Here is a 22,573-nt window from a genome sequence, read left to right as displayed (position 1 = left end):
GCAGTCAGTGCTTGTATTACATCACGTGACCTGTAAGAGACCGGGCGGGGAAACAACTAGCAGGATACGATTAACGCATGTCTGGTGGCGCACACAATAAAAGAAGTATGTTTTCAAAAACGTGGTTGTGTTGGACTTATACTTATCGCGACAGACGATAAAACAGTGGGGCCAGCAGGGGTTGCTCACCCTGCGGTCTGTCTGGGTCTTAATGGCCCAGTATAGCGACTTGGACACTATACTGTAAAAAGGCGCCGTCCTTCGGATGAGACGTAAAACCGAGGTCCTGACTCTCTGTGGTCATTAAAAATCAAAAAGAGTAGGGGCGTTACCCCGGTGTCCTGGCCATATTTCCCCCTGGCCTTTACCCATCATGGCCTCCTAATAACCCAACTGCCCTTAACCCCCAACTGCTCCAGGGGTGCTGTATAAATGGCTGACCACAAGCTTCTCTCTCCCTGTCTGTGTGTCTCATGGAGAGCAAGCTGGGGTATGCACAAAGACAATCTTTGCTGTCTACCCTGTCTTTCTCACACCTGAAGAAGGCTCCACAGTTGAAATATTGTGTTTCCTTTCTTCTCTTTTCAGCAGGGAATAAACCTTTACTTGTTTCTTTGCAGCCTACGCATGCTGACGCAGCCACCTACTTGAACTAAATTCCTAATACAAGAAATGGTATTCGTGTAATGTGTATTGGCCAATAAAGTGATCTTATCTTATCTTATCGTATCACTCTGCTCTCCTCCCCACTGAGAGCTGGTGTGTGGGGAGCGGACTGGCGCACTATGGCTGCTGTAGCATCATCCAGGTGGGGCTGCACATTGGTGGTGGTGGAAGGGATCCCCATTACCTGTAAAGTGCTTTGAGTGGAGAGTCCATATATAAATGTAAGGAATTATTATTATTGCTGTTGTTATTGTAGTGCCACGCCTGGGGGCGGGACTACGGGACTGTATATAGTGGGGTGGGGGCTGGGAGACAGTCTCTTCTTCCCTTCGTGTCTATGTGTTAGTGAAGGTGCGGCGCTGTAACCCCCCTGTTCCTGTGTGTGTACCTTTCCCCGGTTCGAGTTAATAAATGTGTTGTTCAACCCCGTTCCCTGAGTCCCATGCCTGCTCCATTCCGTACCGAAGCCCGCGGTCGTTACATTATTAAACCTATGGCCGCATGGCGCGTAGTTTTCTATATTGCTGTGCATTTTATGTTTATATTTTTAACACTGCTCATAGTAAAGACATGCACCAGACGCGGCTTCGGGTGATCAGGTATTTACAGTCTTAAAAGTTAAAAGACCCAACGAACTCTCTCTCTCTCTCATGTATTCTTACTATACAGACAGACGTAAATATTAATGAATATAGTAGTCTTAATAGGAAATAGGGGTATACAGTGTGTTGTGTTAAATATTATTATCGTTGTATTCCGGGTATATAATTTAACCATTACAATCGTCATACAATGCATTACTCACGCACAGCCTTCTTATCCACATACCTCACTATGACTAAGGCAATGAGGATTGTCCATTTAGACTGTACGTGCTTAACTGATACCGAGTTTGAGGTCCCAGACTTCCTTTCCTGGGCTCTAAATCTCATTTCCTGAGTTTCATGCTCGATTCGCCTCACATCGGCGAACCAAATTAACGAATATTCCCGGGAAAATCGAATGGATTAATTGAAATGATTGGTTCAGGGCGAACGGATTGTTGTGAATTTCACCGCTCTCGGGAAAGGATGACTTGTGTGATCATCGCCGCGCCACTCCAGTGCTATTTCCAGTCTGCCCTGGCTTTTCTCCCTTGTGACTCCATTTAAATACCAGATGGGGTGGCAAGCCAGCATTGTCAGGAGAAGTTCGCAACAGAAACGTATGGACTAAAACCCTGTTGCATTTCGCTTCATTTAACTTTTCAGTGTTTTTTTTTACTTTTCGTCTTTGCCAAGTTCAAACAGGAACAGGCTCAATCCACACCTGTTTGTAGTTTGGTTTCCTTCGTCGGAAATTACAGTACAGGAGTTTTTTTTCGGTTTGATTTTCAGGATGAATGGATCTGGGCATTCAACTATTTAGACGAATGGATTATTTTCACAGAAGAACCGAGGCACCACAGCTTGATGTGAACGCTAGAACTTAATTTTGTTAATGTACTATCAATGCTTTGTAGCTTTAAAACAAAGTTACACATGTTTTGAGCGGTCTAGTTTGCCGTTTACATCGAAAATCGTACCTTTTCTTGGTCACGGTAACCGAGGTGAGTTCTCTCTCTCTTGAATCAATTTTTAAGTTAAAACTGAAGCAGAAAGAACTACAGTATTCATTTTTGAAGTGGAATTTACTGCCTTCCAATACTAAAAAAAGTCCTTAACAGCTTCGTTGGACGGACTGCAGACCGTGGCGAGAGAGATACCAAACCTGTTTCACATCTACTGTAACTTCCACATCCGAGATGCGCTCTGTCGCGGTCCTCGTCCTGCTGATCGGGATCACAGGTGAGAATGTCTGTTTTGTAATACGAGAGAAGGGTTTCGCAGCGCATTAAACACAATCCAAAGGGCGAACACTGGCGAGGACTTGACACGACAACAGGGTCCTTTGTGTTCGCAGCAGGCTGTACAGCAGATGGTTTCGTTAAAGAGACTTCCTAAAATGAGCCCTTTATTGAATTTGATGGTACATGAGGTATTAGAAAGTTCCAGTCTTGGGGCTCGATTTTAAAACGTTTTCTACGTCAAAAGCCAGTCTTGCGGGGTTCTGTTTCGACATCACGGCAAAAATCCGTCCTTGGTGTATTTAGTATTCTTTATTGCAGGATCGGTACTGTTTAAACCCGTCACTGGTGAGAAAACTTGTGCTTCTACAAATCCGATTTGCTGGCGCAGTGCCACGGCCTTATTTTTGCTAAATACCTTAAAACAGCCTAGACAGAGACAGAATATCTGTGAGCCAAGGTCTCAGAAGCTTTCTGGCCAAATTACTGCTGAACACAACTTCAAATCTGCTACTGAGATTAGACACCTGGAGTCATTGGCATCAGTTTTTTTATTGGATATTTTCTCCCATCCATTTTATAGGCCTCTTGAAAAAAACCATGTAATGAAAGTTGTGTTGTGTTTTGTGGAACAGTGGCACTATTATAATATAAAGACTTGTGTCTATGTGTGAGCATCAACCAGCCTTTTCTATTAGTAGAACAACTTGCTGTTATTAATACAAAGCTTTGGGTGAGAATAGGCCAGCTTTTTTTTAGAAATCTTTAATCCACATTGTTCGTGACCTTTAAATATGGAAACAAAGCAACTTTGGGTAACTGTATCCACGTGGCCAGAATGAAGTGCTGCAGTACACATTCCATCACATTCACCAGCCTCGTCTACTTGAGTCATTGTCAACTGTTTTTCTGTCAGTATTATTGAGTTTTTGTCTCTATATCCAGGAAGCTACAAGGCCACATGCTGTTTTGCGCAATCTAGATTCTGTCAGGATTAATTGTTATAGTAAAATGAAATGGGTGGAGAATTTTGAGGAAGAATTGGGTCTCTACAAAGAACAAAACACATTTAGTAATCCAAAATATCTGAGACCTTAGCAGAGCAGTCTATATATAATTCATGCTGGGAACTATCTCAGTGAAGAAGTAAAATAACACCATTATAACAAATTACTGCTGAGTTTAAGGTCTCAGTAACCACTGAAATAAAGCTGACAGATATCAATTGCTGTGTATTCATTGTCTTCACAAAGCAGCCTTGTCCTGCACTTGAACTCTGGCATACTTTGAATTTGCAAAGGGAATTCTTACCAAAACAGCCTTCACAACCTTAAAAGTCTGCTTTGTAATTCTGGTCAACACATTTATCCATACGATACAAAAATACCATCTGACACTTTCAGCTCTTAAACCCTTCCTTCTGTCCAAACTCCCGTGATCTTCATTTTCCATACCCTTATCCTCAAGTCTCTTTTGTAAACATTACAGGGTACGTCATGGTAAAAACAGTAAAATCCATTGGCAGTGGTGACTATACCATATTGAATCATCACAAAGCAAGTACATAATAAAGGATTCAGGGTTCCTGTCTGTTGCAGTTAAAACCACATTCTTTAGATATACATGGTATTGTAGAATTCGCATGCAGTTGAACTGCTAAGATTAAATTTCAGTCTTTTATTTGGAGTGACTTTACAACCCTTATTGAAATGAGACGTGGGACGGTGTTTTTCACTGAATGTGGGACACAGACAGCCACTATTATTTGAGGGGACAAAGAGGTGCAGTGTTATTATATAGGACTTAGTAGTTCATCAAACTAAAGACGGGTACACCAAGTCTTCTGTTTTTTCATATTATTTGGTCTGGGTAAAAAAAAAACTACTGGTACAGCTTATTGGCATGTAATACCAAAGACTGGATACAAATGTAAATATGTAACTACAAGTGTTTAACCTATAATGAAGACTATCTAGCGAATATATACCAATATTGGCTTGCAAGTCTTCATTATTGTAAATCAAACAAATCTAAAAATGTCCTCTATGTTAGGAATCCCTGGTGGGAAGATACAAGGATCCTGTGCAGACGCAGGCACGGGTAATAGATGAGGCAGGCGAACAATCCAAAAACGAGAGGCAAGGTCGTGGTCAAAAGGCGAAAGGCAAATCGTAATCCAAGGAGATCTCCGGTAGCAAACAGTCCGAGGCGAGAGGCGAGGTGCAAAGTCGAAAAGGCAGAAGGGGAGTCCAATAACCAGAAAAAACGAGGTACGGGAAAAAACGCCAGGTAGAGCTCTCAAGGAGTCGTTTGTTAATAATCACCCGCTGCTGGGACTGATTAGCTCGCTTACGAGTAGGTCTTGACAGCCTGGTGGTCGTGACAGTACCCCCCCCTTCACGGGCGGCTCGGCCGATCGGGATAGTCCCTGTGGAAGTCTCCGATTAGCGTAGGGTCCAAAATATCCTTCTCCGGAACCCAAGATCTTTCTTCAGGGCCATAACCCTCCCAGTCAACCAAATACTGAAGGGTACCGCGGTTCCATCTAGAGTCGAGGATCTTGTGGACTGTATATGCCTGGTGCCCCAGAATGCGACGCGGGGGTGGCGGGCGACGTTGGGGAGCCGCAAGAGGTGAGCGGTAGAAGGGTTTCAGGAGGGAAACGTGGAAAGACGGGTGGATTTTAAGGGTGGGGGGAAGTGCAAGACGGAAGGTAACTGGGGTGATCCGGGAGAGTATCCTGAAGGGGCCGATATACCTAGGCCCGAGCTTCTTGGAAGGCAGGTGTAGAGGTAGGTTCCTTGTTGATAGCCAAACAAACTGTCCTCTGCGAAAACGGGGGGCTGGTCTGCGGTGTCGGTTTGCGAATTTGGCCTGGCGCTGGGTTGACTTGGTGAGAGCTGTCCTCGCCATTCTCCAGGTCCTCCGCAGCTTGGAAATATATTGACGCACTGACAGCACAGCCGTGTCCGGAGGGGTGACAGGAATGAGAGTGGGTTGATAACCTAGAGAACAGAGGAAGGGAGAGAGACCTGTGGAGGAGGAGGTAAGAGAATTATGGCATACTCTGCCCAGGGAAGTAGCGATGACCAGTCATCCTACGAGTTGGAGGTGAAGGCTCTCAAAAAGGTAAGGAGGCTTTGGTTGGTCCGTTCCACCTGACCATTGGCCTCAGGATGATAACCCGAAGTCAGAGATACATGGGTCCCTAAAGCTTGGCAGAACGCCTTCCAAAAGGCCGAGACAAATTGAGGTCCCCTGTCTGAGACCACATCGTCGGGCAACCCATGTATCCTAAATACCTGTTGCACAAACAGTGACGCCATTTCCTGGGCTGTGGGCAATGCTGGGAGGGGGACGAAATGGGCTGCCTTGGAAAAACGATCAGAGATCACCAAGATTACCGTATGACCTTGACTGCTAGGAAGGTCCGTAATGAAGTCCACAGCTATGTGGGACCAAGGGCGGTGTGGGATCGGGAGAGGGTGAAGGAGACCGGTCTTCTTGGCACGCGGAGCCTTGATCCTGACACAGACCGGGCAAGCTCGGACGTACTCTGCAGCATCTGATCGCATGGAAGGCCACCAGAAATCTCTGGTGAGTAGGTCCAGAGTGAGTCTGCACCCAGGATGGCCTGCAAACCGGGAGTCATGCCCCCATTGCAGGACCGCAGAACGCAAGTTGTCCGGTACAAAAAGCTTATCCGGGGGGCAGCACAAAGGAACTATAGCTCCTTTGAGGGCACATCTGATCTGATCCTCAATAGAGCAGTGGATCGCCCCGAGGATTCTGTTAGATGAAATGATTGGTTCCGGTGTGTAGTCCAGATCCGGGGGATCGTGGAGCCGAGAGAGAGCATCAGCCCTCCCATTCTTAGAGCCAGGCGTATAGGTGATAACAAAATTAAAGCGAGAAAAGAAAAGAGACCAACGGGCCTGACGGGAATTGAGGCGTTTGGCCGACTGAATGTAGGCCAGGTTCTTATGGTCCGTGATAATGACAAAGGGGTGATGAGCCCCCTCCAACCAGTGTCTCCATTCCTCCAGGGCCAGCTTGATAGCTAGGAGTTCACGATTACCGACATCATAATTAACCTCAGCGGGGGAGAGCTTCCTCGAAAAGAAGACACAGGGATGTGGAATGTGCTTATCCCCGTGGCGCTGGGAAAGGACTGCCCCAACCCCATAGGCTGAGGCATCAACCTCCACAATGAATGGCTGAGAGGGATCCGGGTGTCGTAGAAGTGGTGCCGAACTGAATAGTTGTTTTAAGCGTAAAAAAGCCTGGTTAGCCTCTGGGTTCCATTTACCCAAACCTGGTCGATTGCGGGTTAGTGCTGTGATAGGCGCCACGACGGAGCTAAAGTTCCGAATGAAACGTCTATAGAAATTGGCAAAACCTAGAAAACGTTGAATTTGCTTTAAGTTACGAGGGGCTGGCCAGTCATTGATGGCCGCCACCTTAGCAGAGTCCATCTCTACACCAAGGGAGGAAATGATGTAACCCAGAAAGTGAATTTTAGAGGCGTGAAAAACGCACTTCTCAAGTTTGGCGTAGAGTTTGTTGTTAACGAGTCTAGTCAGGACCTCCTGGACGTGGTGGACATGATCCCTAGGGTTGGCAGAAAAGATGAGGATATCATCCAGGTAAACCAAAACAAAATTCCCAATAATGTCCCTAAAAATGTCATTCATGAATGACTGGAAGACCGCCGGGGCATTAACAAGACCAAAAGGCATCACCTGATATTCATAATGTCCATGGGTGGTCATAAAGGCCGTCTTCCACTCATCCCCTTCACGTATCCTGATTAGGTTGTAAGCCCTCCGTAGATCTAACTTCGAGAAGATGGAGGCTCCCCGTACGGACTCCAGAGCGGCTGGAATTAAAGGCAGGGGGTAACGATGTTTGACCGTAATGGAGTTCAGTCCTCTGTAATCAATACACGGCCGCAAGGAGCCATCCTTCTTCCCAATAAAGAAAAAACCCGCACAGGCTGGAGAAGAGGAGGGACGAATGAATCCTGACTCCAGAGCCTCCTTAATATAATCTTGCAAAGCCTGATTCTCTGCCTGAGTGAGAGGGTAGATCCGTCCTTTGGGTGGAAGGGTTCCAGGGAGCAACTCCATAGCACAGTCACAGGTACGGTGAGGTGGAAGCGAAAGAGCCTTCTGCTTATCAAAGGCTTGTTTCAGATACCTGTATTGGGGCGGGATGGTAGAGTGCTCCTCCATAGAGGTTACTGCAGCAGCAACCTTAACCGGCTGACGACAACAGTTGACATGACAGGAGTGGCTCCAGGCAATGAGCTCGTTCTTGTCCCAGGAGATGTGGGGATCGTGCTTCTTGAGCCAGGGAAGACCCAGGATTACCGGGTAGGCAGGCGAGTCCAGGAGAAGGAGTGAAATTTCCTCAACATGAGTAGCACCAACTGTTAGAGAGAGAGGGACGGTCTGCCAGGTAATCCATCCAGGTGCAATCGGGGATCCATCCAGAGCTTGAATAGATCGGGGGCGAGACCGGCGCCAGGGGAATATCCTACTTCTTAGCAAAAGTGGCGTCTAAAAAGTTCCCCGCTGCCCCCGAGTCAACAAAAACCAAAAGGGGAAGGTGTAAGTCAGTCCAAGAAATTTCAGCTGGGAATAAAGGGCCAGACGAGGTTTGAGAAAAAACGGTACTACTGACTCTAACAGTAGGCTGCGGAAGGGTTCGAGAGGGATACGGGGGTCTCAAGGGACAAGCAGAGAGAAGGTGATCAGGTGCAGAGCAATAGAGACACAGTCCCTCCCGACGGCGCCTTTCCTTTTCCTCCGAGGAAAGGGGTGCATGATGCAGAGTGGGCACCGTGGGGGTAGTACCTTCAGGATGGCCAGGACTGCTTCCATCATGAGTCTCTGCTCTCCGCAGCCGAATGCGGGTGTCCAGTTCAACCACCTGAGCGATTGCTGATTCGAGAGAGCGGTTGTGAAGTGGCGAGAGCACCAGGTGGTCCTTTAGATCTTCAGAGAGACCCTTAGAAAAAAGGCAAATCAGGGCTTCAGGGTTCCAGTCAGACTCCGTGGCGAGGGCTTGGAATTCAGTCACATAATCATTCAGAGATCCATCACCCTGACGAAGCGAGGCGAGCCGGAGATGATTCAGGTCCGGGTTGACTGGAGAAAAACGTGCCTGGAGCCGGTCAGCAAAAAGCTGGAAATCAGCAAACTGAAAATCTCCCCTAGCAAGCAACACAGCTGCCCAGTCCAGAGCCTTGCCAGTGAGCAAGGAGAGGGCGAAACCGATCTGCTCCCGGGGAGAAAAAAAAATGCTCAGGATGCAACTGGAAAGCCAAGGAGCATTGCGCAATAAAACCCCTACAGCCCGCGGCGTTGCCGTCATATCTTTCCGGGAGAACAAACGGTGAGGTTACGGGAGTGGTGGGCGGGGTCACAGGAATTGGAGCAGTGGTCTGTGCTGGAGGCGAAGGGACAGGGGAGGGCGGAAGGCTAGCGACGTGGTTGGAGAGAATGTGGAGCGAAGACTGAAGCTGGGTGAGAGCTTGGGAATGGCGATTGAAAAGTGAGCGAAAGGCTTGTGCGTCCGCGGGGTCCATCTTGGGCTCGGTATTCTGTTAGGAATCCCTGGTGGGAAGATACAGGGATCCTGTGCAGACGCAGGCACGGGTAATAGATGAGGCAGGCGAACAATCCAAAAACGAGAGGCAAGGTCGTGGTCAAAAGGCGAAAGGCAAATCGTAATCCAAGGAGATCTCCGGTAGCAAACAGTCCGAGGCGAGAGGCGAGGTGCAAAGTCGAAAAGGCAGAAGGGGAGTCCAATAACCAGAAAAAACGAGGTACGGGAAAAAACGCCAGGTAGAGCTCTCAAGGAGTAGACTCAATACCGAGCAGCGGGAAGCAGGTGAAGATGGTATAAGTAGCACTGCGCACCGCACGGTGGAATGTGAGCAGGTGGTTTAACTCGTTCGGCGGCGTTTGTTAATAATCACCCGCTGCTGGGACTGATTAGCTCGCTTACGAGTAGGTCTTGACAGCCTGGTGGTCGTGACACTCTAGTTCATGTTTCATTGTTCACTGTGTTGATTTTGCCAGCGTCTTTCCAAATCTGAATGCTTGCATCAGGTTCCCTCATAGTCCTCTCTGTTCAGGACAGGGTTCAGTCCCTGTCACGCCCTCTGCAGCCAGAGGACGCTCCTACTCTGTCCTGTCCCTAGTTTCCTGCCTGCTGTCCTTCCGGTCCCTCTCTTTCCCTTGGGCTATATATTTCCGGGTCTTGCACTCTGCCCTCGCTCAGCATTGACGTTCGGATGTCCTGAGACCCGCCTAACCACCCAGGTCGCCCCACGTCCGCTGCCTGAGGGCGTTGGTTTCTGTCTGACTCCTGAGCTGCTGAGCCCGGGCCTTTTTCTCGTTCTGCCGCTACGCATATGGGTCTTTTTCCGCTCTCCTGCTCTCCACGATTAGTCCCTTTGGACGTCCGTGACAGTCCCTTCAGCCTGTCAGTGTGGGATATTTCCTTTCAGCCCCCTGAAATGTGTCCTGTTGGTTTTCGCTGGACTGATTCCAGAGCAGCAATATCTTTTCTATAAACAGTGTGACCAAAACAGTGCACAATATTCTAAATGAGGCCTTGCTAGTGTTTTTTCCCCTCCAAGCATTATCTGGATCCCATGTGAATTGTCCCTCAAAATATTCAGATGGAGCCCAACACTACCGTCAGCAGACACAGGCCCCTTATGAACCAGGTCCCTTAGAACAGAGAGGGACTCTGTCTCGAGAAGGGTTCGTGTCCTCTTTCTGATTCTTGTCTGTAAAGCATTACCTCTTTGAGCAGATGTGGTCTGTTTGGCCTGAGCGTTTTCCTCTTGACTCACGTCCTGTGTTCTCCCGTCTTGGCGCTCCTTACCCAGGGGCCTTTGAGGTTCTGGCTCCGCAGGGGCACGTGCTGGCAGTGTACGGCCGGCCGGCAGTGCTGGGCTGCCGCTACTCTGTGGACCCGGAGTCCCCGCTGGACCGGCTGGTCCTGACCTGGCAGCGGGAGGACAACACGGACGTGCTGCACAGCTTCTACTACGGGGCAGACCAGCTGGAGAGGCAGAGCCCGCGCTACCGGAACCGGACCGGCCTCTTCGCGTCCCAGCTGCTGAGCGGAAACGCCTCGCTGCGCCTGGACCCGGTCAGGCCGCAGGACGTGGGAACCTACCTGTGTTTCGTGAGCAACCTCGGGGGAACGGGCAAGGCAGCTGTCCACCTGAGCTTTGCAGGTAGAGGGTGTGGTCATATAACACGCTAAATACGGTAGATCCCTTTCCCACGACTTCCCCACAGGGGTTACAAAGATGGTGAAACACTTGAGATAAAAGTGAGATAAAAAATTATAATCCATTATAATGCAGATAATAGCATGAGCCAGCCACATTACAAACAGTTATTAATTCCCAGAATCAAAAACCCCTTAAAAGGGAGCCAATGTCCTCAATTCAGAGGACAGAACAACTTAGCAGCTTGGTTTCAGACTGATGTGCCATGATGGCAATAACTTCCAGAAAATGTAGGAATCTGCAAGATTTCCTTTACTGAGCATAACGTCTGTCCCTGAACGTCGGGAGTTGACTGTGTAAACAGACTGGCTAGTCTGGACCCGTGTGCTTCTTGTCTTGATGATTATGTTACAGCACCTCAAGACTGTTTTGTGTCGGACAGTCCTGTTCGCCACTTATCTTTGTTTCTGTTTTGAGTATTCCTCTTCGCTTGCATTCATATGAAGAAAGGAGGAGCAATTTATTTTAATTTTTTGGCAGTAATTCATAACAGAGGAAAACAAAACAGGCTATTTTCAAGTCTTGGCACTACACAGTGCTTGAAACGCCAGAGGCTCGTCTCAGGCTCTCCTCTTGTTGATGGAAACCCTCCTGATAGTGCTAAAAAATCCAGCTGGATGTGGTGGTAGATTGGATGCACTGTAAAGTGTTAGAAACTTAGATGACCGGATGAGAGAAGCAGTTGAGAGCTGAGCTTGAAGAGAAAGAGGCCTCGAGCCATGTGGTACTTCTCGTTGTGCTTTTAACCCTTACCTCGCTGTCTCGCAGGCTACTACACAGAACCTCGCCTCAGCATTGAGCTCCGCTCCACCTCTGCCACTTTCCTGTACGAGAGTGAGGGGTTCCCGGAGCCGCTGGTGAACTGGAAGAACTGGGAGGGCAGGAACATTTCTCACTTCACAGAGGTCGTCCAGCGGCCCAGCGAGGACGGACTGTTCTCTCTGAGAAGCCAGATTGAGGTGGACTCTGCTGCAGGGGTGAATTACACCTTCATCCTGCAGAATCGAATTCTCAGTCAGGTCATCACAAGGAATGTGTGCTTAAGAACAGGTAAATAAACTGCACAAAGTGATGCTCCATCCTGATTTCCTTTAGTTATTGTCTTTGGATTCATGCAGAAAAGGAAAGGCTATTTCAAATGGGGTACACAAAAAAGAAAATGACTTCTTTGTTTTCTTCTAGATGTGGATAGAAACAGCACGCCCTCCAGGAGGGAAAGATGGACAGTTCTCGCCCCCCTTTCAGTGGCTCTACTTTTATATTTTGGATGCTTTTTCATTTTCCACTGGATGAGAAAAAAATAATAACTCATCTTTTGTTAAATCTAAAAAAAGCAAACCGCACATTGGTTTCTTCAGAGAGTGGCTGAAAAACACCATGGATATCTGGTTCCCTTTTCTATTTATGGCCTTTTTAAAATGCCAGAAGTTTCCAGCCCATTATTGTCAATGGGTTTGTAACTGGCAAGGGCGAAATGTCAGTGGCAGAGTGAGTCTAGTTTTTGCTGCTGGGAAGCGTTAGCCGGATGTGTGGGGAGTGTGTGCGCCGCTGGGCAGGTCAGCCAGTGATCCCTGCCATGGACTCTCGCCCTGCGTTTCCAGGAAGCTCTCTGGTGCTGAGGATTGGCTCCTTGTTCCATGGGATTCCTGACTTTCTGATATCAATATCAATATTTATTCTGTGATACACCCAAGACCTAGGTGGGGTTTGCACTGGGATTTCAGACAAATTCCTGTTTTATCTGGAAAACGTATGCGACTTAACAGCCCACAGCTAATTTTGGGACTCACTGCTCATTTCTGTATGAAACGGCACTAATGGTGATCCCTTTCAACAGTGCTGCTACATTCATGGCTAGAAACAGTCATCAGTAAATTAAAAGAAAAGACCGTTTTCTTTAAAAGTCAAGCGCAAGGTCACATCCTGCTGTAAATGTCAAGTCAATTGAATGGGTTTCCTTGGATGATTGAAGACGTCAGACGGGCTGAATGACTACCTCTCATCGGTAACCCTTCCCATTGTGCATGGATGTACGGATTTTAGACACTCCGTTGAGCAGCCTGAGAGAAGCGTTTGCAGATTCCAGAAAGATTCTGTCAACTGAATGTGGAGGAGACCAGGATACCCCATAGATTTCTCTATGTCTATGTACTGTACCTCTTTACATGAAGTGTTTAATGAAGATTCCCTAATCCTAGCATTGCTTTTTCTAAAACAAATTAACATGCAAACTGCATCAGTTCACAACTCGCACAGTTCAACTTACAGAGACCGTGCACTCATAAATCCTTCTTGGTTGCTGTTACTACTGTGTTTTATGTACATTACAGTAGGTCATCGATTTTTCAAGGATCGGTAAACTGACTGATAGTCACATCTTTCGACAGATGTTGGGGAATTTTATTTTTTCGTGACATAACAACGTTCCCTGACAAGTATAGTGCACAATGTTTACATACAGTGCCTTATTCCACATTAGGCCAGCCCTGTCCACAGAGCTCCTGACCCACACATTTTAAACGCAATCTCCTGCCTGTCCGCGGCACACCTGAGACCTCTCCACAGCCCACGGCTCGGGAAGTATGGGCACTCACCTAGAGTGCTGTCCAGGCCCTTGGTGCAGGCATTATCGGTTCGCTGGCTGACCCCGACTGTCAGGAGCAGTTCTTTCCGGGCCCTATGCGGACGACATGATCCGGAATGTGAGGATACAATTGGGAAAATAGTCATGCAGGAGAAGGGTCAGGAAGCAGGGGGCGTGTCCGAGGAGTGCAGGTGTCCAGGGGGAGTGAATCCAGGGCGAACAATCCAAGGGGGAAGGTTTAGTCCAAGACCAGGGGATCCATCCGAAGCTAAAACCAGAACCGGGTCGGGACCGGCGGGGCAGGGAATCAGGAACAGGAAACTAAAACCATAACGGAGCCAGACGCGGCAGGACCCCGGGCTCTCACGATGCGCAAATCAATGAGGAGCCCCGGGCAAACGCCTGCGTCTGGCTTTAAAGGTGGAACAGAAGAGGGGCTGGAATAAGGAACAGGTGTGGGGAATGGGACAGAACAAGGAAGGGCTGGAGCGCCCTTAAGAGGAGGAGTAACGATCGTGACACCGACTCGGGGTCGGGAGAGCCGCTGATCCTCTCAGCGGGTGGTGGCTCTGAGTGTCCTTGGCTTTCCACACAGAGGAAATACTTGTTCCCCTCTGGGGCGTCTGCCAGCTCGATTGTTGGTACAATGGCAGCCTGTTTCATGTCTGCAGGCTCAGTGGGGTTTAACGCATGGGGATTCGATAAGGCCAAGAGGAATGCTTGGGAGGAGATCATTGGGAGGTTTCTTCTTCCTCCTTCTGACACAAGGCATTGAGTCATTGCCAGACACACAAAGCCTGGATTTAAAACATGGAAAGCATCTGTTTTAATTGAGTCATCTAGAGAGATTTTCTTCTGCAGCTTAAGGCATTACAGCACCGAGTTAAAGAACCAAAAGATCTGTTTTTTTGGATTTGTTCCTGCTGAACCATGTTTTCTAGTCCGCATGATTACTATTTTTTAACCCATAGTTTTTAAGGGCAGAAAGCGTGCATTACACTTGTTTTAAATTATTTTCTAAGTACTTACACTTTTATGTATTTTTTCTAATAAAAAACTAAAACCCTTTCTTTGTGACAGAAAATATTTTATTCCCTGCTTTTAGACGTTCAGTGCCATACTGAAGGAGACAATGTGTGGTCTAGTAGGAATTGCATTTGAAGGATGAATTAAAATAGACCACTCAAGGTATCCTGGCAGTATATGTGCATAGCAAATACAGTTATTGATTACAATGAAGGACAAGGCTGTGGTGTTCAAGGTATTTCATTGTTCCCCAGATAACGAAGAGGTGAAGGTTTTTCCCCAGATGAAAGGGTGCAGGAGAAGATAACCCTTAGGACACAGAAATGTGGAAAACTTTATACTTCATTCACTGCAGCTTGCAGCTGTTGTAAGATAAGATAAGACAAGACCATTTTATATACAATTTCTTGCATTAGGAATTTGTCTTTTCACAGACCCCAGCTTGCTCTCCATGAGACACTCAGACAGGGAGAGAAGCTAGGGGTCAGAGCACAGGGTCATCAATTTATATGGCACCCCTGGAGCAGTTGGGGTTAATGGCCTTGCTCAAGGTCCCAATGGAGTAGGGTAGGATTCCTCTGCCAGCTGTGGGATGAACCAGCAGCTTTCCAGCCACAGGTGCAGATCCTTGGGCACAGAGCCACCGCTCTGCCTGTAGAGGCTGTTGGACTCTCTTTCAACTCGCAGGCTTCTCTTGGAGAGATTACCACACCTCAGCTCCTATAGAATATCTACACACACTTTGCACAGTAACACATCTGGTGGCCCAACAGCCTGAAGTCCAGACGCATTAAATCAGAATTTATTTGACCTTTCTCTTAACAAATGAGCAAACATTCTGAAAAATAATTACAAACAAAAGCCTGTAAAGATAGGTGTCCACTTCCCTGCTTTAGTACGCGTTTTCTTGAATTGCGGCCATAACTCTGTTTGGAAAGGTCGGAGCACACATAGACTTGGCAGTGTTTGCACATTCCTCTTACACAGAACTGCTCAGACTGTCAGGGGGGGTGTTGATGGACTGCAGCCAGCAAGTCTTTCTGCAGATTTTCTCTGACCTTCTCTGAACAGTGTTTTGTTCCCCAAAACAACTTCGTACAAGTTGTAAAAAACAGCAACATATACGTTCATACAGAACTGTGGAGTTAGACCTACGGTTAAAGTACGCGGTTTTGAATGTTATTCCGACGATATTATTTTTTTGTTTAATTTGAGATTTGGATCCATTGTATCTGAGCGCTAATTGATGATTTCAATTGTGAATTAAAATAAATTTGATAAAATTAATTCTTATTAGTTCTATCTGACATGTAGTTTTTGTAAGAACCCCTGAACAACGTTATTCGAAACTGAATATAGTTGATTCGTGTACAAAACACTATCTGGTCCGAAGGCTTCCAGGAGAGGGAAGAATATATTTCTGTTTTCAAAGGCGTGAGTCATACCATAAGCATTCGACAATCTCGCCTGGATAAAGAAACAGAGTATGATTTGGTTCAAGCAAGCACGAATCACCGATCAGGGGGCAGTTAGGTCAACAAGTGATCTTCTCCTTTTTTTCTTCTTAATTAGATCAATTGGAGTCTCTAAATTGCCCGTGTGCGTACAGTACGTCCTGCCCTGAACTAGCACTCTAGCTGAGGTGTAGCTCTGCCTTGCATTCACACACAACCTCCCAGCTCGGTTAGCATCCTGAGTTCCGAACCTTCCCCGGAATAAGACACTTTAGGACAACGGACGGAATTTCTAGACACGGGACGCTCTTCGAGACACGATTTCTTGCATTGCGAGACCTTGCAATTGACCTTATGAAACCCAATGCTTAAAACGTCCAGAAAGAAAGAATTTTAAGTTAAACGAAACGCAAAAGCCTTTAATGAACATTAATGCCAGACAAAGTTCTCATGCAGTGCCGGGCGGCGGTCTCTGGTTTAAGTAGCCTGAGGGGCTCTAGGGAAGTGTTGCTTTTGCTTTGTGCTTGGTTAGTTAGGCACCGAATACTTTTTAAAATTAACTTGGTCTCAAAACGGGTTCAGTTACAGAGTCTGAAGCCGGATACACTCGGTTACCCAACAGGGGGCCGTGAAGCGATTTATATGGCTTTGGAAGAATACACAGTACTGCTCTACAGTGATATAATTTAGTTGATCCCTAGCCTTGCTGTCCAGGTGGGAGTTTGCTAACCAGAAAACTGCATATTTTTTATTGTCTGAGGATTCATGCTGTAACTCGCAATTGAAATGGAGAGTCACCAGTTTAGGTTCCTGTTGCTTGCACAGGATTATACATTCTTCTTGACCTTACGGCGGCACCACCCCTATAATCATGCAGTTAACCTTTACAAAGCTTTCCAAGCCAACATGTCTTAACAGCGACTTTTAAAAAAGAGACCTTTGCTGTGATTGTTTCAAAGGTGACGATGGCAGTAGTTCTCAAGGAGTTCAAGTAGGCAGCTGCTTCAGCATGCGTGGGCTGATAAGGAACAAGTAAAGGTTTATTTCCTGCTGGAAAGAGAAGAAAAGAAACACAACGTTTCTCGGAGAAGACTCCACAGCCGAAACGTTGTGTTTCTTCTTTTCTCTTCTCAGCAGGGAATGCACCTTACTGGTTCCTTTGTAGTTCTCAAGGGCTGCACTCTGTGTCCGGGGGAACAAAACCCCAGCACTGCAAAAGCAGGAATCAGCACTGCAAGCGGGCAACGGCCGTGCAGGTTATAGGAGTATGGTCCACCCGGAATCCAGAAAGGTCTGACCCAACCCCAAACTCTCCAACGCAACCGGCGAGCCCCAGGGGCAGTCAGACAGTGGTGTGACCCAGGCTCGGACCCCCGATACTGGCTGAGCTCTGTGAGCCACCTGCTTGCGCCAGAACCGATACGAGCTGAGCCGTTCAGGAGCTCAGCAGCCTGTGGTCTTGACCTGCCTTGCGGATCTCCGATCTGAGTCTCCACAGCAATCATGAGGGACGAAGACACCCAAGAGTAAAACACGTCTGAGGATGTTTACTGGGTATTTAGGGAATGGTGACATTTGGCTTATCCAGTCTGGCTGGGGGCCAGCCCCCTAGCTGTAGGGCAGGGAGACTGGGACCCCCAAGCAGAGAGAGGAGGTTACCAAGCAGGAGTGTCCAAGGGGGAGATGGGGCACAGGTTTACTCCTGTTCGTCAACCCTTCGAGTAGAAAACTGCCTCCTGCTCTGTTTTTAAGTCACTAATTCACATAGCTTTCACTTGTCCCCTAAACTTCATTTCACTGCTCACCATGAAGAAGTCCGCTGGGTGGAATTTGTCAGCGCCTTCGAGGATCGAATACATGCGTCAGGTCCCGTCACTATCTTCTCTGTACACGCCTATAAAAGTGCAGTTCAGATTCAGGATTGACCTTATCTAACGTACAGAACAGAGAAAAGGGAGATCTTTGTCATTTGGTCTAAAAAAAAAGGTATTACTGGGAGCTGGCAGGTGTTCATCAAAACAAAAATATTTTTGAATTTATATTGAATTTTTTTTGGAGGGGAGGGAATTTTATGTTTTTAATATGAAGATATGTTTTCCTACATTGCAAAGAGAACTTGTGTATCTAGCTGGAACAGTAATTTAAGTCCTTTCCTTTTAAATAATTTTACGCAATATGCCGACTATATTGCTGTTCCATTCAAAGCAATTCTTTTGTTCGCCTTTTTGTAACAATTGTACCATCAGGCCCCTTTGTGATTGATCTCTGCTGGCTTGCAAGAAAAAAAGCCTTTTGTACTGAGTCTAAAAGAGAAACAAAGAAATCCTGAAAGAAGAAGGTTTTACATTTCCCCCGTCGTTTATTCGGGCACTGATACTGGCCGACTGCTTAGGTGAGAACTGGCGTGGCACAGCTACGCCATGTGTGTTTTGTGATTAACTCGTACAAGTGCTGTTTTTTTACATGAGTTTGCATGTTTCTCCTTCAAAGGAGAAAAGCTGGGTGAGCCCAAGACGCGGGCTTCACCACACATAAAATGCAGGTAACATCGAACGCGTTCTTTAATTCTGCATCGAATTACCATGTACGGTAATAAAGGGGTAATGTGCTGTTCTAAAATCACATTCTCTTAGACGTTAATGGAAAAGAACACAAGGCACATCATATGACAATCCTTCATCTCATTCCTCTTAATAGTCATTACTGCTGAACAGATCTGCCTGGAAACGGTTGTAATTTATACTCAGAAATGACAGGGGTTCTATAGTTAATTTATGTGTGTGGGTGGGATGGAATCTTAAATCACTACCTGTAGTCAGAAACCACCGAGCCCACCCAGGTTGCTCAGTCCTTTGAAACTTAAAGGTCTTACGACTTCACCTTCACCAACCCCAATCTCTGCTCTACAGAAGCGCTTGAGTGTCCTGAGATAACCTCCTATTACTAGGAATACCGACAATCGTCAGCTATTCATCGGCTAAAGAATGAATACACGTCCGTCCGGTGTTACCTTTGCCAAAAGCCTTCAGCCTTTCTAATACTGTATTGTTTTGCGGTCGGAACTATAGACCGTTCTAAGGAACGTCTGGAACGGTTCATTCAAATACGAGTAAAAGACGTCATGACCACTGAAACAGAGGGTCAGAGCTTTTCAGTCCTGGTGCCCTTGATTCCGGAGGCACCACGCCTTTTTAATACCAATAGGTAGCCGCGTCAGCATGCGTAGGCTGGCAAGGAACAAGTTTAAGGTTTATTCCCTGCTGAAAAGAGAAGAAAAGAAACGCAACGTTTCGGCTTTGGAGCGTTCTTCGGGTGCGAATCTGCCGTTTTTACTAACATGTTTTTTCAAGGTAGAGAGAAAGGAAAATAACAGGCATTTCATAGGACGAATGGCAAAACGAACACCGCTAGATCTTACAGATGTGCGATTCACCCCCCCCCCCCCCGCATATCCTCATTATTAAAGCGCCTACATGGAGACCTCGCCCGTACGTGCCATTGCTTTATAAATGGCATTTTCCACTTTCCAGGTCGTCGCTGTGAATGACATAATTCTTCTCTGTTCACATAGCTTGTAAAATAACTGTCGCAGAACAGAAGACAAAAACAAATCTGAAGGCAAGCTATGAAAATGAACCCGAACTTTAATCACTTTTTATGGGCCCTGTTTTTTTTTTTATTCCAGTCTGGTTTTGCTTCACTTTCTTCATCCAGTTTCCGTTTATAATGGGATTCAATCGACTTTTTTTTCAGGAGAATCAGTTTGAACGGTTAACGACGCGACCGCACGCCATAGTAACACAAGACTTAAGTTGTTGGGTTTTTTTTTGCTCTGGTCAGTACAACATTGAATTTTCCATCATTTTAAGCAGAATGGTTTCCCCGTTTGTGATTAAACATCGCATCGGTCCTGAGTCACAGTCACACGACTGTTTTTGTCGTTGTCTCTAAAAACAATTAAAAGAAAACTAAGGAAGCAAGATAAAGTGACTCAGCAAGATGAGGACTGGACGATAGAGAATAACAGTCCTGTTAGAGATTCTTTAGAAATGATAAAACAACGGCCATAGCTCTACACATTCCTGACGCTGCTTCTAAAAGTATACGTGTAGTCATCCAGCCCGTGAATGGCCTACTCACACAAGGAAATTAACTACAGCGTCCGCAGAAATTCAACCACATCACGGTGGTGGTCTCTAGTAGGAAAAGCCCACAGAAGTAAAACATATTTGTTTCCACCAGAGGTCTAATTTTATATACACGACCTTCTCGCCTCCCAGTCCTCAAAAACCGTAGTCATGTTCGTGTCTAAAAACAGACAGAAAACACGCTGAGGTGAAAGCGCGGTATGGAGCGGACTGAAGTTAAAGGTTTTGAATGAATTTCATTAGCTCAGCCGTCGCCGTTTCCCAGTCTCCGCTTCTCGTTCTCTTCACTGGCGCTGTGTTACTGCTGGGAAACAACCCGACACATGTGGTAATCTAGTAAGTACGCGCACAGCCGGTCACCACGCATGTCAGGTTCCATGGTGTAATGGTTAGCACTCTGGACTCTGAATCCAGCGATCCGAGTTCAAATCTCGGTGGAACCTGCCTGTTTTACTAACATTTTTTCAAGGTAGAAAGAAAGGAAAATAATAGACATTTTAAAGGACGTCTCGCAAAACGAACACCGCTCGCATCTTACGGATGTTAACGTGACTGATTCCCCCCGCCCGCAAATCCGCAATGAATGACAAATTCGTCTCCGTTGACGTAACTTGTAAAACAACCGTCGCACAACAGAAGATAAAAAAAAAACCTTTACAGGCAAGCTGTGAAAATGAACCCGAACTTTAAGCGTTTAGTCATCATTCCCGTAAAAGATCGTAGGCGGCAGCGTCGCGGATTACATACTGAGCAATATTTAATTCTTCAGTCTTCAGAAGAAAAGAAGTAGAAACCGACCCAGGGCTCTCATAGAAAATGTACACAATCGGACTCAGAAGAAGGGTGCGAATTATATCTTGACATTAGGGGGAGCTCACCCCTGGTTGGGGGGGACGCATCACGCGTGAAAGAGATTTCTTAAAAAACCCACATTACTAAGGCTCCCTCTCGGACAACTGTAAGTCGATTCCGCGTCTGTGCCATCCGTCAGCTCTGTGATGTCCAAAAATACATTGTCCACGTCCACTTTCCCACTCACAGCGCATCTCATGTATAGGATGAGATGAGCACGCCCGTGCGCTGTGCTTTCATCAATAGTGAGGCTAATTCGTGACTTAAGTTCTTTTATACTCGATCAAGCTTGATCCGCGTGTGCTTTGCGATATGACCTATACATTACAGCACAGGAATGGTCCGACTTATGTACAGTACCTACTTTGGCACCAATAAGCTCCTGTAACGTTATTAAAGGAGTGAACTTGGTATAAGCTAGTCTTTCCTTGGCCACCATTTAGGCAGATCTGAATGTAACTTGCGGTTTCTTGAATTAAATTAGCATTCATTTCAAGTACCTTGTTTGGAATTTTTCTCTCCCCCGGCAGAATGTGTATCTCCCTGTCTCTGTGTCTGTGTGTCTCATGGAGAGCAAGCTAGGATATGCGAAAAGACAAATTCCTAATGCAAGAAACTGTATATGGCTAATAAAGTAATCTTATTTATTTTTGCTTCGCTCTTCAATATCAGCTGCCCTTTTATGTGATAAGCTATCACTGTGTTTATATATTTATTTCCGCAGCTGGTTCTGCAAAAGGCTACGTACATCTTCATTAATCCGCTCCTCAGATAAATGCATGCCAAGTGCTTTTTCCGACAGCAGAAGACTCTTTGCATCTCAAGTTTCCATTCTTAATGAAAAGCCACTGGTTACATTTTTTCCACTCTGTCCACTGCTGGTTGGTCCAGTTAGCCAGTAGATCGGTGCCGACTGGGGTCACAGAGGGCTCAGCCTCTTCCTCTGGGGAGCCAGCGCTGTTGGCGGATGTATTCGGAGGGGTAGGCCAGGCAGGACAGCAGCTAAACTGTATGACGAGCAACCGCTAGCAGCAACAGTCAGATCGCCCGGTTTGGGTTGTTTGTGAACCCCAAATTAGCAAGTAAAGTTCCCTGTTTTCTCTTGGGCATTGTCGTCGCTTTTCAGTAACATATATAGACAACTGATTTTAAATATACATATATAGAATTTTTCTATGCAAATTCACTGCGCGCCCTTTTCTTTTGAGAAAACGTAACCAAGAGTTAGCTTGTCTGTTTGTCACGTGAAAAGAAACATTGCCTACTTTTGTAATAGCGCCACCATGGCCTTGATCAGTAATAATATTGTAGCGCCCTCGCCTCTGCCACCTCAGGTCGGCCCCTCACCATTGGGAACTCGAACCCGGGTCTCCGGTGTCACTCAACAGGGACCCAGCCTCTTAAGCCAAAGGGAAATCTCACATCAGCCCGGCGGCTATTCTCAGGGAAGGGCGGCGACGTCACTGCGCTGGTAAGCCAGCTCGCACAACCTGCAATGGTGGCCTACAACCAGCGAAATTGGCGGGGGTAGGGCGAGTTGCAGGGCGCAAGCTAAGTGGGAGGCGTTTTTATTAACTCCATAATATGGCAACTTTTTTAACACACACTCTAAATATTCACCAGATGTGCGCCCGCACTTGGAACAGCTGGACTTGCATTACGCCCCCCCCCCCCGCACGCACCGCGCGTACACAGCCCCCG

At 46.7% G+C, this 22,573-nt stretch overlaps 1 protein-coding gene and 1 non-coding gene across 3 annotated transcripts; both read left to right on the top strand.

Annotated features, from left to right (window-relative positions):
• The first annotated feature begins 1,602 nt into the window (after nt 1–1,602).
• On the top strand, nt 1,603–14,444 carry LOC148820410 (CD276 antigen-like). Of its 2 annotated transcripts, XM_088931528.1 has the most exons (5): nt 1,603–2,254; nt 2,372–2,492; nt 10,398–10,751; nt 11,577–11,858; nt 11,991–14,444. In XM_088931528.1, the coding sequence occupies exons 2-5, from the start codon at nt 2,450–2,452 to the stop codon at nt 12,110–12,112; spliced, it is 801 nt and encodes a 266-aa protein (XP_088787654.1). In that variant the 5' UTR covers nt 1,603–2,254; nt 2,372–2,449; the 3' UTR covers nt 12,113–14,444. The 2 variants fall into 2 exon arrangements, with proteins under 2 accessions (XP_088787654.1, XP_088787653.1); XM_088931527.1 differs by lacking the exons at nt 1,603–2,254; nt 2,372–2,492 and having other exon boundaries at nt 8,185–10,751.
• Nucleotides 14,445–20,391: 5,947 nt separating this feature from the next.
• trnaq-cug (transfer RNA glutamine (anticodon CUG)) lies at nt 20,392–20,463 on the top strand. The gene has a single exon. It is a non-coding gene; the product is annotated as a tRNA-Gln (tRNA).
• Nucleotides 20,464–22,573: the final 2,110 nt, after the last annotated feature.

Source organism: Atractosteus spatula, chromosome 14, assembly GCF_055471065.1.
Source record: "Atractosteus spatula isolate fAtrSpa1 chromosome 14, fAtrSpa1.hap1, whole genome shotgun sequence".
NCBI lineage: Eukaryota > Metazoa > Chordata > Actinopteri > Semionotiformes > Lepisosteidae > Atractosteus > Atractosteus spatula.
Note: the sequence above shows the minus strand (reverse complement) of the source record. Positions and strands in the feature narration are given on the sequence as shown.